The following is a 16,922-nucleotide window of genomic DNA, read 5'->3' on the forward strand; positions in this document are numbered from 1 at the left end:
GACTGCAATGTTTTCGAGGATCAGTACGCGCTGGTGCTGATCGCCCTGGTGACCCTGGCGCAAGCACATCAAGAGAGAGTGGTCCACAAGCAGCAACCGTTGAAGGTCCCGGTGTCCAGCTTCGACGCCTACCTCACGACACAGTGCAACGTGCTAGAGCAGAGCGGGGCTGCAAGTGAATCATCGAAGAGTGAACAACCAGAGCCTGCCGGAGAACCAAAGACCGCCGCGTACAAGTCCCACGTGACCACGACAACAAAGAAAGTTTCAGCACGGTGTGAGTTCTGTGCTGGCGAACACATCAACTGCGGTTGTCCAGACTTCGTCAAGCTAACCACCAACGAGAGGACCGAGAAGGGAATGTCGCAAAGCCTGTGCTTCAACTGCATGCAGAAGGGACACAGTGCCAGGGAATGTACGTCGAAGAACTCCTGCAGAAAATGTGAGAAGCGCCACCACACGTTGCTGCACTCCGAGAACGCTCAGCAAGCCAGATCGTCGCACGCCCAGTCCAAGCCCGAGGAGTCGAAGCCGAACGAGATACCGGAGCCCGAGTCAGTAGTAGTGGAGAAGACCGCAAGTGGCTCGTCCGCAATGTCGTGTGTGGGCAACCAGCTTCGAGACGATTCCCAGGTGATCCTGATGACAGCCATCGCGCAGGTGGTGGACAACAGCGGCGCAAAGCATCAGTGTCGTACCCTCCTGGACTGCGCCTCGCAGGTTGGCACCATCCGCGCTGGTGCGAAACTGGATCAACCTGCAAGATCGGTGGACACTGTAGTTGGCGGTGTAAATGGTAAACGCAGCAACATCACTAACGAGGTAAGCGTACCGTTGCATTCTCTTTATGGTGATTTCCGGGCTACTGTGCACTGCCTGGTCATGGAGAAGGTAACTAGCAATCTACCAACCGTGTTGGAGGACGTTTCCCGCTGGGAACTTCATTCCGAGATTCAAGTGGCGGATCCCTCGTTCTACGTCCCTGGGGAGGTGGACATCCTTCTGGGGGCCAAACACTTCTGGAGTGCTATGAATAATGGCAAACGCAAACTTGGTGTTGGATTTCCGGAGCTGCGGGAGACAAACTTTGGCTGGATGATAGTGGGGGCTCGCTCGAAAGTCTTCCCCGCTGTTCAAACATTGAGCTGCAACGTCCTCTTTCTCGATGGTCCCAGCAGTGCTGTCCAACAGATCAAGGAGGTGGATCAGGTCTCTGGCGGCCCTCCCCTTCCGACCGAAGAGGAATCGAGTGAGGAGTTCAACCAGCGTTCCCACAAGCGGGACGCTACTGGTGGTCACGGTGTTGGCCTTCCGTTCAAGGGTGTGGTTGAGTTAGGTGAGAGTCAGTTCCTGCTGGAAACCGAAGATTTTGGTCACTGTGAGCTGGTGGACAAGAACAAAGACAAACCTGGAACGAAAGTGCGTGTGGTATTTGGTGCGTTCACCGAGTCGTCGTATCGAGCAGCGCTGACCAGCGCACGGATCAAGAACAACATTCGCCGCAAGGACAGCCGTGTCGTGTCGGAACATCTGACGGCAGGAGGGTTTCGGCAGCCCGAAACAATTGGAAATGACATCAACCGAGAGGAGCGAGGTGAGCCTTGCAATCAGGTTCATTCGCTCAATTCATGCACCGAGGACAGCGTTAATCGAGTTGGTGGGAGACAAATTTCAAGTTTAGAGTTCGAGAAGAAGCATCCGGTGATCTTACCTCACAAGCACTACAACGCGACAAGCCCCAGCCGAGCATTCCACGCGGGCCCGTCCGGGTTGCTCACGGCCACACGCCAGCGGTTCTGGCCGATCAACAGAGGATCCATCGTACGAGAAGTCATGCATAAGCAGGTCCGCGCTTACGTTCCAAGCCGAGTCAAGATGAACCAGCCGCACACCGTCGCATCACTTGTCGCAGAAGATACCCCAGACGAAAGCCTGGCCATTTCTGGAGTGACCGAGTACCTCGACCAGCGCCAGAATCGAGCGAAGTGGTCCACCGCACAACGGACGGTCGCTTGCTAGAGGAAGAGATTCTTGAGTCGCCACTTCGCCGGCGGGAGTATGTTCGGTCCTGAACCGAAGAAGTTGACGTTTTAGAGAAAGTGAAAAGTTTGCGCAGTGTCCAACCCCAAGCCTACTACGATCGCCCAGCCAAACGCATCGACGAACCCCTCGAGAAACGTGCGCCGTTAGCGGAGAGTTGTGGAGAGCAGAAACGACGAGAAAGGGAGAGAGAGAAAGCGCGCGCTCAGCGCGCAGCAACAACGACGAGCAGCATTACAGTCCACGAGTTTGTGCGAGAAAGACGCAATAAAGTTTTGTCTAGTTTTTAAAGAATTCGCGAGTGTGTTTTCATTCCGGAACCTTTCCGCCCTAGCCCAATCACAAACACTACCCGTTAATTTGGGATCACCAAAAATCAAAAACTTAAAAGGGCATTTTTTACCCGAAATAAGGGATTTTAGGCCAAAAGGACGTTAATTTGGGTCCCTCGGTATGTAACCTCCTAAATAAATCATTGTTTCTTTCTTTACTGTTCATTTGAAGGAGATATTAAAAGTAAGAAATAAGGACGAAACGTTTATATAAATCAATTTATTTATTGTGTTTTTTTTTTCTTTAAATAGTATGATCATGATCATCTCTCCTCAGGGTGATTTAGTTAAAAAATAATATTCACAGTAGTCATAAACGTTACTTATATTCAATGTCTTTGTCTTCATCTTTTTCAGGTGGGCCTTGTTTATCTTTTTGCCAGGATCCTGTAAGTAAGAAATTATATAATTAATATTCTAATTCATGCAATGCCCTGCAATCGGGTGAACCGGGACACGTCATCTTATTAACATTTCAACCTTTAAAAAACTTCAAAACAATTTTTTTTGGTTTAAACGGTTTAAAAGGTTTGCCTATGTCGATACCTTTTGAAACCTTTTTTTTTAACACATTTATTTAGTTTTGTTACAGTTTGCAGAGATACATATTATGGACAGTTACAATTTAGTAAAAAATCAAGTGCTTGAGTCGTAAAATCATTTTTTGTATCTAAAATAAAGTTTACGTAGTTGATAAACAATTTTAGACATCTCTCTACATTTGCCATTCTTATTGCCCTGAAATCAGGGATTTGAAAGTTTTTGAACTCTACTCTTCGGTCCAAAATTGATTCTAATTTTGGTTTAAGGTGGTTCCACAAATTACTTATTTTACGGCACTTGCTTAGCTTATGTTCTAGATCTTCTGTTTCGTTCGGACAATGAGTGCAAAAAGCACTACTGATCCGATGTTGCCCGAACAACAGGGCCGCGTGAGGCAGCTTGCCATTCACAAGCAGATAGAACGTGGATTTTTCCAACGACGTGAGACTCCTTGCTCGTACGTTTCGCCACACGCTTCTCCACGATGCTCTGGGGTTGTTGACCACTACCTTCGGGGTTGGCAAAGCTTGCAGAAGATGACTTTCGATGCTGCTCGAACACGGGTTGTCTCGTAGCTGCTGGGGAAGCTCTCGAATAGTGGTCCACGTCGGCCGTAGACAAGGGTATGTTGCTGGCAGAGATCCTCCATTGTTAACCTGACCGTACAGGTGCTCGGCGAAGGGCGTTTCGGCAATCGTACACAGGAATCGGTTGACCGGTAGTGCTCTGCATTTGTGCATGGGAAGATGCAGATTCAGCCCTCCCTTTGCAATAGGTTGACAAATTTGCTCCATTGGAACTCTCAGCTGGCGACCCCATAGGAAGAACCCAAGTTGTCTTGTGATTCTTGCTATGTCTTGATTGCGTATGCTCAACACAGATGCCACGAACCACAGTTTTGAGGTCACAAACATGTTCAGCACGGTAACCTTTTGGATCAACGTAAGGTTTCGCGCATTATACATCCACATTAGCTGCGTAGTTTTCCGGATCACTTCGTCCCAGTTGAACTGTATCATCTGCTTGTGGTCATTGAAGAAATTGATTCCCAAAATCTTCACACGCGTTTCCATCGACGGCCAGGGTAGGTTTTCGCTGCTTCTTCCAATGTTCATTGCAACTGTTTTCTCGAGGTTGAGGACGGCCCCAGAATACCGTCCAAAGTCGAAGAAGAGTTGTTTGAGTGTTGGTAACTTCGTGTTATCAACCACGATAACAGATATCGTCAGCGTATGCGGTGGAGAGGTCTAGCTGGTCGTTGCAGAGTGTGCGTATTTTCTCCAGCAGCGGGTGCAGATGGAGAACGAAGAGATGCATGCTCATCGGATCCCCTTGCCGAACCGAGCGCCGTATCTCGAACTCTGGAGACAAATGCCCGTTTACTAGCACACGAGAGCGTGAGTGGTCCATGATAGTACACAGCAGCTGTATGATACGAGCGTTCCTTGTATGTGTGTGTGCTTGATCTGGGCAATTCGATCTTTGACGGCAAGAAGAGCTTCAAATATATTCCTTTTGCCGTTTGAGCACTTTTGAGAGGGTGTGAGGATGTCGTGCCGGACCATGATCTCCTCAATTCGGGATTTGAGTATTCGGCTTAGGATATTGTAGTCAAAATTGAGCATCGTGAGAGGTCGGTAGGATTTGATAGTGTTGTTGCCACCTTTTTTGTGGCACAATACTACAACACCTTCAACCAGCTTCTGAGGGATGTTCCCGTTCAGCGCTTCATTTATCATAAGATTTAGTTGTCTGTGTATTACGTGGAAGGTCCGCACGTAAAACTCTTTGGGTATTCCATCGTTCCCCTGAGCTTTGCGCGATGCACTCGTTTTGATGATGTTGTACAGCTGCTCAGTTGTTATTTCCTCCATTACCTGCACGTTCGGCACCGAGTCAGATGGAATAGCCCGGTTGGTTGTTGCACCGTCAGGATCAGCTACGTCTCCAGCAGAGTACAGGGACTGGAAAAACTGGTGAATGTGTGCTTCTATTTCTGCTGCATCCAAAGGTTGCGTCTGGACTCCGTCGGTGATTCTAGAGATGAACGAATTTTTCTTCCGTTTCATCCTGGCTCCAAGTTGAAAGGACGAGATCCACTCCCCGGCAACGACAGGATCATTGAGACGCTGGTAGCTCGAAGAGAAGTCACGTTGCAGTCGCAGCATCCTCCCTTTAATGTGGTTTACATCGGCAAGAGCATTCGGGTTCAGGTACAAACAGTCATAAGCCTCCCTCAGTTGAGCGTACAGGTACTCATTTTCCGCGTTGAATGCACGAAATGCTTCGTTGGTTTTTCTCTTGAAGAAAGTCTTGATGCGCGGTTTTGCGTACTCAAGCCACCAGCTCATCCAGCTGTTATAGTCCCTTCTTTGTCTTGTCCACCAGTTCCACTTATGCTCAAACTCGATTATGTTCTCGCCAGTGAGTGTGTGCGTTCGCATATCCCGAGCATGGGTAAATAACAAGGGAAATGCGTAATAATACCTTTCTCTGGTATCAATACCAAATTTTGGTATTCCTGGACCCTTTAAAATTTGTCTTAAGGATTATGCAAGAGCAAAATGTGGTATCATACCAATTTAAGGTATTGTTTTGATATTGCAAAATTGCAGAATTTGTCAATGATCGAACACCAGATTTTGGTATTCTTTTGGTACTACAGTACTTTATCAAATTCCTCTGCAACTATGGGAAAATTTTGACCAATTTTGACAAAATAATTAATTTTGCGCTAAAATGATGTCTCAAAGCGAATGCTTTCATTCAAAACCGAAAATTTCAAACTTTATTTTAAACATTTTGATATACCCCCTACAGAAATGACTTGAAATTGTGGAAAATTTTCTAAGTCAGGATGGCACATTTTGGTATTATTTGAATATTGATAGGTTTCATCAATTTTCTCTGAAACTATGGGAAATTTGTTAAAAAAAAATTTACGAGTTAATTAATTTTGCGCTAAAATGACTTGAAACCCAAAAATGTTAAAGATGATTTTAAAAATTAGTGTGATATACCCGAGGGGGATGTCACTTCCGCGCTAACCGAGCGATAAAGCTTCCTTTTCAAACCTTTGCAGCGTTCACTTTCACCTTTCCGCTTTAACTTGCTTTAACGCGCGTTAACCGCGATAACTTGTTTTTTGGCTTGCCTTTTCTTGCGTTCTCGCATCACACTGCTCGATTTTTTTGACAGCGAGAACTGTCAAGAGCAAATGACAGTTCTCGTTGTCAAATCAGTCGAGCAGTTTGTTTGGCTAGATTTTTCTCCGTCACCGGACGGATGGTGGTCAAAAAACGGTGGCGCTCTAGGAGGAAACAAGATTCTCGCCGCGTTGTGCTGATGCAACTTCCGAACGGAACATTAATGAAAACGGGCGTGTTCCGAGGCCGGTGTTGGCTGCGAAGAGCCTACTAACGGAGCTGTACCACGATGAACCTGCGGAAAGCAAAACCGGTGGGGACAGATTAGCCGTCGGAACCGTTTCCTGCTCCTTCGAAGGGTTCCTGTTCCAGCGATTCGAGACGGGTCGATCTTTCGTCGATTTCATGGTGGAGGAATCGAAGGTCGCGCGACACTCTGAAGGACCAGAGCAGAAGATTGGAAACCTGGAAGTGGCCATTAAGATCCTTGAGCTGGCTGGTGAGAATCAGGGCGAAGCGTTCGAACATCGGCATGATTGATGCGACTGGCTGTGGACAACAATAACGCTGCATACAGGCAACGCGGCCAGCTTGGAGGACAGCATCGACTGCAGACGGCACAGGCTCCCATTGTTCCGGAGACCGTCGCAGTTTCACCCAACAGCGGCGGTGGATCCCGCTTGAGCTTTTTGGTCAAGGACTCGGCCACGCTGTTTAACATGCCGGACGCGGCCGACAAGGGGTAAAACGAAGATATACCAGTCCAACCTGAAATGCTGATGAAGACGTGTGGGTGCTCATATTCAGCCCAGATGTTAGTTATATATGACCGAACAACCCCTAAAAATTTCATGTGGATCTGATATTGAAATCGCTCTTAATTATTGTATTAATGCATAAATAAATTCTAAGCTATAGTAAAATAAACAGTATCAGCAGAAAAAAACAGGATTTTATTCAATTATGTGTACAAAATCATACCGAACTAAGGAGAGAGTGAGTGGTTCAGGTGCGGGGAAATCAGGTGAGCTTTGCGCCAGTGGGTCATCTTCTTGCGCATCAGGATGAACCAATCGTAACCGGTCAATTCACTGCGCGGAACGGTTCCTTCGATTGGCGACAAGGAGGGCAGAAAAGGTCCAGCATGGACATGCTGCTCTGATGAACAACGCCATCACTTCGCTGTTGATCTTCCACGGAATGCTGCCCAGCTGGTTAAGTGTGTCCTTGGCGGCCGACGCACTCTCTGATGCAGCGAGAATATATCTAGTGTTCTGTTCTGGCCCAGTGTCCAACAACAACAAACGTCTAAAAATATTTAAAAAAAAAAAATGTATGCACTTTCGATCGAAATGCTTGTTCAGATGAACAGGCTTACCTTTTACTTTTCCACACCGCATACCACGTCGGCTCTTCCCGGATGAGTTGCTGCTTAGCTTTTCCAGATTCTCGTCAGCGGCCGACAGAAGAACCTTATATTTTAGATTCTCCAACTGCAGCGCGCCGGACTGTTTTGCTGCGAGTCGCACTAAAATGCCAATGCCTAGCAGGATGTCGATTTAGCGCTGACACCGGAATGTTCGATAGAATCGCAATTTTTGCTTTGTTTTTTTCTTTCTGTCAAAACTGCTTGAAAAAAAACCAAAACAAATACCGAGTTGCCAAACATGACCAAAAACTGCTCGACGGCAAGGTTGCAAGATAGATTTCCCTAGTTCAAAAGTCGAGCAGAGACGCAGGTCGCTTTAACTCGCTTTAACGCGCGTTAACTTGCGATAACTTGCTTTAGGGTGGCGTTATGTGAAAACTCGGCACGATGAGTAGCGTTGATGCTTTTCGAGCTCGTTTTTGTGCGTTTTAGTGTGTTATCGCGGAGTGACGTCCCCCTCGGATATACCCACCAATATTTTTTTCAAAAACGTTGAAATATCTCTAAGTTGGGATAACCAAATACTTTGAAAAACGAGTCAATCGACAGATTAATGAATTTTGGTGAATTTCAATTCAGTTTCATTTTAATAATACTTATTTTTCAATCTTGTTATTTTTCAGAAGCTTCAAGAACTTCAAGCACAGGCCGTTCATCAATGACAAACGCATTCGGTGTGCACGGAGAGACTGTGCCCAGAAATTTTAACAATTAAAATTGTTGATTTTACTTTCGTAAATTTTAACAAAAACGTACTTGTCACTGCCAATTTTCAGTTAAATTAACCAAAATTCAGTATTAATTTAATAACCTGTTTGTTGAAAATGCTAAAGGCAAAAAGCTAACAGATTTCCCGAACTCGAATGAACGTGCTCGGCTGTTAGCTTTGGTTTTAGAAAAATCAAGATTTTTTTTGTTGAATATAATTAACAATTGGTTGAATATTTAAAAGATAAACTTGGGTTTGCTTACGTCTGTCATTTGAAGTCTGGATCCAAACGAGCGGTCGATTTGTTGAGTTTGTGTTGTTAATTATGAAGTGAGAGGATGTGAATGGTGAAAATTACACTATTTGGCTAATGTTGAAGTGGCAAATCAAAGTGTCGCAACTGGGGAGGTGGAATTGGTGAGTAGGTTTGTTGATGGTTTCTTTGCAGGTGATAAACTATGAAGAGCAAGAGGACGACCTTCACCATGAGGACCTCTAATGCAAGTGAGTTGAACACGTTATAAGAATGTTTGATGGAAAGAGAGGGCAGTAGAAGGGAGATGCGGGCCAACTCTTAACGGATGGAACATCCCGGACAAATTTAACAAAATGCTGGTTAATCCAAGTAAGTATGGGTTTATTTTTGCACAATAATTTATCTAATGTGATTCTTATAAGAAAACTGAATCATTTAAAAGCTTCACGCTTACGACGGATATAATCTTAATGATCCATTATTTTTTTTCAGAATCATCAATTATAAAATACATAGAAATGCGTACATGACAACATAAAAAAATAGAGTTGAAGTAAAATATGAAAAAATAAAAATATATAAAATATATAAAAGAAGATAATTATTATCTTGAAAGTTTTGTTGCAATACGACTGCTCAATAAACTGGTAAGTTAAACTCAAAATATTTTTTTCAGGATTCGGAGTACGTTGTATAAATTAAATCAAATGCAGTAAAAGTGTGTTGCCAAAAGTAATTGTTAAATTAATGCAAGCTTGGTAAGTAGCATTATTGATATTTCTTCTTTCCTCATTATAATTACATTTATTTACGTTCCTTTTTTCAGTTTATAACCGAAATTAAGAATTTTGTATTAAATTACTAATAAATTCCAAATGTCTATTTGCAGCAAAAGGTTCACTTTGGTGAAAATTCTGTGTCCTGAGACCGTTGTAGATGATGATGACTTATCGGATGATTTCACAGTCATGGTAAGTGAATACAACACTTAATTTTATACAACATAATACAAATATAAGCTTAAAGTTTGGTGAAAATTTTGCTCGGTTTCTATTTTTAAGGAATTCACGAGAAATTTGTAATATGCTTTTTTATTTTTATTTTTTTAGATTTAATGCAATGTAATTTTTTTAAACATTAGTCAAATTTCACATGTTTTATAACAACAGTTAAAAAAAATGTTTTGATGCTTTTTAACAGTAATTTAACAACTTAATGCAACAAAAAAAAACAATGAGTACAAAACGTTAAATTTTTAGGCAGAATAAATGCGAAAATAAAAAAAAAACTCAGCATTAATTTGTGAGGCATTATTATAAAATTTACTGCAAATTCAATAAAAATATTGCTAACAACAGCTAATTATTGACTACATGTACGAATATTTTTTTGTATTCAAGTAAGGCATTAGTTAAAATATAGCTAGAAAATCGGCCCAGCCTATATCGTTAGATAATTAAAGAAAATATATATCAACACTTACATAAATTATGTCTAATTAAGAAATGTTTTGTTACAAACCACTAATAATTTACTCCATGCAAAAATATTTCGGTTGATACAACGAAAAAAACCCGATTTAATCCCACCTGGGGTGAGATAGAGCCTTTCTTACTAAAGAATATAACAATGGTAGAACTTTTTTCAATTCATAACATCGACTTTGTTTATTTATAACGTCAGCACAAAAGAAAGTCTTATAATGAAAGCAAAGTATTATAAATGATATGATTTCCAAAAGAAATAAAAAACGCAATTTTCACCAAAAGAATTAATTCTATCGTACAATATGCTTGTACGTTTGTAATCAAACAAGCGTTTATGACAAACGCGATCATAGCAAGCTTCCCATGCGCCAGTGACAATGCACACCGCGGTTTTGGTTTTTTAGCTTCGGTGAACCGCGTGTGCCGCACGGTGTAGGGAAGCTAGCCTAAGAAGCTTCTAAGAAAGTGACAGATTCAGAGATAGCTATTTTCAACAACCGCACCACTACACACTCAATCGCGAGAACCTTAGGTAGAAAGCCATTGGCGTCGCCAGCATTGAAAACATTGAAAACGATATAAACGATGAAAGCTTGGAATGCTCCTATTGGAATCCAATGAACCCTGTTAGATAAACTTACGACAAATGAAGTCTACATTTAGGCGTTTTTAGGAGCGCACGGGAAACAAATTGATTGTAGCCGGATGAATGTCCTATGTCACAAAAGTTTTTAAATAAACATTGGACAGATGTGTAAAAACGGACAGGGCAAAAGAAACCGAAAAGCTACGATATCTTACATGTTGTAGAAAACATCGGTAGACAAGCTACTACAAAACGAGTATAAGTCGAGCCAGCAAATATATGCGCCAGCATTCTCGCGCCAGTATTCGAAGCTCAACTTGACAACTTGTCGACTTGGCGACGAAGCGTCGAAAATCGATGCAGTGTGATTTTTTGGCGATTTTTCCGATTAAAATTCATGCTGAATCGACATATTTACGAAGATGGAAATGACGTCCTGGCTTAAAGTAAAACCTATACCTTTCTTTAGTAAGAAAGGCAAAAAGTAAATCGTTCTAAAAATTGATCGGGACTGCCGATCGATGTCGAATTTGTTTCAGATGCTCACTCATGGTCTGTACTATGAATGTAGCAAGAAATTTTGAATAAAATCCGAAACGAAAAATGTTGGCGACGGTCACCAGGTGGGCTTTTACCTTTTTTTAGGGATTTTTTTTCTTATGGTAGGTCAATCAAACGGCTCTAACTCCAGAACCATATTATGAATCTGGATGAAAATTTGGGAGGTTGTACACAGAAAAAAATCCGATGGTAATATCGCATCAAAAAGCATGCACATCACCTTTGTGAAAAAAAGCGCTTAAAATTACATCCATGAATGTACACCAAAAAATGTGTAATATTACACAGAGCCCATTTTTGGAACCAGGGATAGATATCGAATTGGTTTTTACCTAGAAATGTCATGTAAAACATAAACAAACGAAATATTTATACTCGATATGATTTATTGCTTTTTTTTCTCTTTGAAACACTAAACATGAACTTAATTATTATATTAGAGTCTTTTTACCGCCACATTTAAGCAACTGGCCGTCCAGCTCGCGAACGATTTGCTGCTGCTGCTCGGCCGAAATTCTTCCTGGGGCCATCGAAGGCAGCTGTAGGGGAAGGTTTGCTTCTGTTCGGCAAAGTACTTCTGGATAACTTAAAGTCGAACTCGAACGCACCGTTTGCCGAACCAGATTTTGATGGATGAACCGAGATCCGTGCTGATCCTGGGAAATCTCGGGTCACGATGGTTCTGGGTGTCAACCAGGCCCGTAGCCAGGGGGGGGGCTACCGGGCTGCAGCCCCCCCCGAAATTTTTCCAATTTTTTTTAAATTGTACTACCTTAAAAAATCTCAAATCAATGATTGTGTGTTCTCTTCCCAGAAATAATTTGTAAGATAGAGAATCAAGAACTGATTAATCAAATCAAGTAATTTGCCTGTCCATTGCCGGACTCAGTTTTTGTTGGTTATGGATCCAATATTTAAAAATTGAGCTGCAGATTTGAACATTGTTCCATTCAGTATCATCTCATTTATCTTGTAGTTTTAGCTTTACATTGGTTAGGGTCGTCCAAAGCTGGTCTTACTTGGGGCTATATCCTGAAATCAAAGGTTTACCCATCACTAGCCTAAGTTCCAAAATTTGAGCTTTTTCTGACCACTGACCACCAAGTTTGAGCAAAATCGTCAAATTGTATGGAGAAAAGCAACTGTTTCAGTTTTTGACCAATGGAAGGCGCAATAACTATCCAGTTCTTACCAATTTTCAGAACTAAAATCTTCTTTAAATTTGTAAAAACTTTCCCGAAGACACCTTATTTTTTTGGGTTTTTTGCTAAAAAGTTATTAACCTTCGAAAATATCAATTTCCGAGCGGACTGCTCTAAGGGGCTACATAGAAATAATTACCGTCATCTGGGGCGAATCGGGACTACAGTTTGAATAGGGACAGCAAAAATCCTTAGATCTCGTTGTCTTATTTTTGATTGTAGAGCTTAAGTATGACCCCTGAAGAACCATAAAATAATTTAGAATTTTTGGATTCCATGTGGCGGCCAAAATGGTGGTCATGAAATATTTCTGGTGTTTTTTTTAAAGGTCCAATAAACCAAATTTCCAGTTTTTGCTTTTTGGGTGCTTTTGAAATCGCCTTGAGTCAGGGGTATTAAAAACACCCAAAAAGCAAAAACTGAAAATTTGGTTTATTGGACCTTTAAAAAACACCAGATTTGTTCAAATTTAACTAAAATGTGGTTGCAGATGCCGAATTATATGTTAAAAGCAAGGTTTTCCGAAATCACTCGTCCAAAATGCTTTCTTTTGGTCACATTTTTTAGTTTCCACCGTGGCCAATCTCCAATTTTTATTTAATATATCAAAAGTCAGAAGATCAACTAAGTGAATCCTTATTATCAACTAATTTTCACTTTGTGCATGACCCTGCGATTTTTAAGGGAAGAAATAAAATGAGCAATTCTCTGAGATTTCGGTCATTCGATTTTTTCTGTATTTTTTAATCCGGCTGAAACTTTTTTGGTGCCTTCGGTATGCCCAAAGAAGCCATTTTGCATCATTAGTTTGTCCATATAATTTTCCATACAAATTTGGCAGCTGTCCATACAAAAATGATATGTGAAAATTCAAAAATCTGTATCTTTTGAAGGAATTTTTTGATCGATTTGGTGTCTTCGGCAAAGTTGTAGGTATGGATATGGACTACACTGAAAAAAAATGATACACGGTAAAAAAAAATTGGTGATTTTTAATTTAACTTTTTGTCACTAAAACTTGATTTGCAAAAAAAAACTATTTTTAATTTTTTTATGATAAAAATATTCAAACAGCAATTCCCCACGAAAACAGCATGATTCGAAAAATGGTACCAAAAGTTGCGTCTTTTAATTAAAATTTTGGTACCCTAACATGTATAGGTCATCGCTGAAATTTTAAAGTTATCGGAGTTTTAGTGAAAAAAGTCGATTTTTCCTTTTTTTCTTCATTTTCCCATTTTTTGCGCGTGGCGCGTCGAAAAATCCAGTTTTTATTTTCAAAAAATCGTATCTCAGAGTATCGAAAACATAACTTCACCATTTTTTGATATGTTATGTGAAATTTTCCGAGGAATCCGATAAAAATATTTTCAGACATAGGCTCTTTGGTCCCGAGACCTTCAAAACAGCATTTTAAGTTTTCATACGACCTTTTCAAATGTTAAGCTAGATTTTTGAAACTTCTTACTATTTTTACCAAATAGCCAAACTAATCACCTTTCTTTTGCGTATAGGACAGCTAAAATCAGATGAAATGGCGCGGAGATATGATTTTTTGAAAAAAGAGGTTTTTGCGAAAATCGACGAAAATAGCCATTTTTCGGACTATCTTAACACGGCGTAGGTCACCCTAATGGCCAAACAAAAAAATACGGGGCTAATTATTTCGGCCAAGGATCCCACAGAAAAATTTTTTTTCGAATCATGCTGTTTTCCTGGGGAATTGCTGCAAAACGTTAAAAAAATTTTGCTCGGATTCAAAAACTCTGAAATTAAATTAATTAAACATCATTTTCAAATTGTAAAATTTCTGATCAATAATTCATTTTTAAACTATTTAATTTCAATTTTTTCGATTTTACGGATTAGAATTTGCATTTTGAAAATTTTAAAATGTCTTTATTATTTTTTTTATTTTTTATTTCTGAATATCAATTGTAAATATTTTCCAAAGTTTATGTTGCCGCCCTTTCAAAATCGGCAAAAAAACAGAGAGCAAGTACAATATTTTTTAAAAAATAGCTTCACAATTTTATTGGAAATGGAAGTCTAATCAAGTTTTTTTAAGACCAGCGACCAGGTCGGTTCGGAAAACAAATTTGAAATGTTTTTCCTGCTTTGATTATCATATACTACATGTTTGGGCTCGTTTAAAAATATTCAGAATTTTTGTAACATGTCGCGGAACCGCGGAAAAAGCATTTCGCCATCAGCTAGATATTTTGAAAACTTATGATGCAAAACAACTATACTGATTTAAAGTGTGTTTTGAAACACTTTTTAAATAATAAAACCATAGCTTGTAGTTCTTATTTTTAACCCTCTCGACTTTGGTCAGAGTTTAGTGACATAAACTTCAGAATAATATTCGCAACGGCCTAATTAAAGATTTAAAAATTTTACATTTTCAAATTTCTAAATTTTCATAATTTTTGATTTCAAATTGTTTGGTATAAGACAAAGAAATGTCAGAAATCAGAAATAAAAATAATAAAAACATTTAAAATTTAAGACAACAATTCAACAGATTAATTTCAAAAAAAAAAATCTGAAATTTCAAAAATAAAAAAATCTAGAACTAAAAAATTTAATAAAATAATTAATACTAAAAAAATATCATTTTAAAATTAAGTTATTCAAAATCCAATAAATTATGTTTTTTCAATCTTAATTTTTTGATTCTTTAAATATTTTTATGTTTGAATTCTAGTATTCCTAATTTATTTATTTTTACCAGAAAATTAAGTGCTTATTGCAATGGCTTTTCCCTTTTTTTCGGCATTTTAAGATTCAGCGTTTTGACAGTCAGCTTCATCAGGCAATTCAAATAAACAAATCAAAATCTCATCAACACATATTGCACCCGAAGAAATATCAAACGACGCTTATTGTTTCTGTTCCTTTTCAGCTGCGTACCGCTTAAGAGAAATCTTTTCGTAAACCTTTTCTTGAGATTTTTTTTGTATGGAGTTTTAAGAGTCTCCGTACTAAAGGACATTTTTTTAAATTTTCGTTTGAATGTAAAATATAGCTCTTGTAGCTAAATTCAGACTAAGATTTGATTTACAGGAAAAATCTAATTGATTTAAGAATTCTTACATAAAGTATTCTTTACTTTTAAAACATAAAAAATGTAAGATAATAATTACACATGATAATTTCAAAAAATCAGAAATTCTAAAAATGAAAAAAAAAACTAAAACTTGAAAAATTATAAAATAATTACAACTAAAAAAATCATTAAATTAAAAAAAACATTTTTTATCATTTTTGAATAAAGATATTCAAAAAATAATTTTCAATAATTTCAATAAATTATGTTTTTATAATCTTAACTTTTTGAATTCTAGTGCAGTCTAAGATAAGATTTACAGGATAAAACTAATCGATTTATAAATTCTTACATAAAGTTTTCTTTATTTTTAATTTAGCAAGGTTTCGTAAATATAAAATTTCTAAACCATAAAATGTGCAGGATTTTGTGCCCAGAGTCAAGATATTGCTTGAACAAACATCGAGTTTAGTAAATGGTTACAATCCTAAATTATTCAACATGATTGATTAAATCCCAGAAATCCAAATAAAGGATTTCATTTGTGTGTTTTTTTGTTTTGCTTAGAAATATTCAGAGAGTCTTTTCTAGAACCATCACAGTCAATTTTCATTATTTTTCCCTTTTATCTTGTAAAATCATATTGGTTATCAAAACTTATTTAAAAAATTAATATTGTTTTGACAGTTATTTCAAAATAAAGAAATAAGTGAATTGAAGATTTTAATTTGTTAATCGTGTTTGCATTTACAATTTTTATCGTACTTTTTTTTTCAAGAAGATGTGTCTCAGGAACTAATAGATCAATCTCCAATGGTTCTTAGTCTTTACACGATAAGAAAAATACAAAATTTGTTTGATGTTGCTGTTATATCATTTTCATTGAAATACTTGTTAAATAGTTTGTACACTATTTTCAATAAATTGGATAATGTAAATTTTTGCGATTTTTTTTTTATAAAATAGGCACTTTAAAGCTTACTGTGGATTTATTTTTTTGTCCATGAAAAATGAATAATTTCTATGAATTCATAGACTTTTAAATATTTTGACTCTGGATATCTTTAATAATGTCTTTAAGCATTTTTTGATACTCTTTGGTTTAAATTTAACCGTTTATTCGATCGGAAAATTTTAATTTAATATTTTTTTTAAAATTTCGAAGATAAGCAGCACTTTAGCGATAGATTGAAATTTTATGAAAAAGTATCCTTAATTATCACGGCTTGTCTAAAGGTTATTTTTATAAAACTTGAATGAACCTCGGTAATTCTTTCTGGAGCTTGTTGGGGGGACTGTCCCGAGTCAGGGAAAGTGTTTTTCAAAAAATTCTATCCGTAAAAATTGATTTTATCTCATTTTGAAGTTTTTATCCTATATATTTAAGCTAAAATCATGAAAAAGTATTAAATAAAGTGCTGAAATTATGACTTTTTTTTCATTTTATTTCATCAAAACATCAGTTTCGAGTACCCTTAACATGTCTTCAATATCCTACATCATGGATAAATGTTTATCTTGGTCATCAGTTTCGTTAAAAGCTGCAAAATAGAGGTTTTCCTCATTTTTTTTAAATTCT

At 38.6% G+C, this 16,922-nt stretch overlaps 2 protein-coding genes across 3 annotated transcripts in view; one reads left to right on the forward strand and one right to left on the reverse strand.

Moving 5' to 3' along the window:
* LOC128093590 (uncharacterized) overlaps positions 1 to 16,922 on the forward strand; it is a 435,512-nt gene that overhangs the window by 54,511 nt on the left and 364,079 nt on the right. The window lies entirely within an intron of this gene.
* LOC128093612 (uncharacterized) overlaps positions 2,578 to 16,922 on the reverse strand; it is an 81,910-nt gene continuing 67,565 nt past the window's right edge. For both annotated transcript variants that reach the window (XM_052711077.1, XM_052711075.1), the window contains one exon: positions 2,578 to 2,759. In XM_052711077.1, the coding sequence (XP_052567037.1) occupies positions 2,692 to 2,759 (68 nt within the window). In that variant the 3' untranslated portion in view covers positions 2,578 to 2,691. The remainder of the gene's footprint in view (positions 2,760 to 16,922) is intronic.

Source organism: Culex pipiens, chromosome 1 (genome assembly GCF_016801865.2).
Source record: "Culex pipiens pallens isolate TS chromosome 1, TS_CPP_V2, whole genome shotgun sequence".
NCBI classification, from domain to species: Eukaryota; Metazoa; Arthropoda; class Insecta; order Diptera; family Culicidae; genus Culex; species Culex pipiens.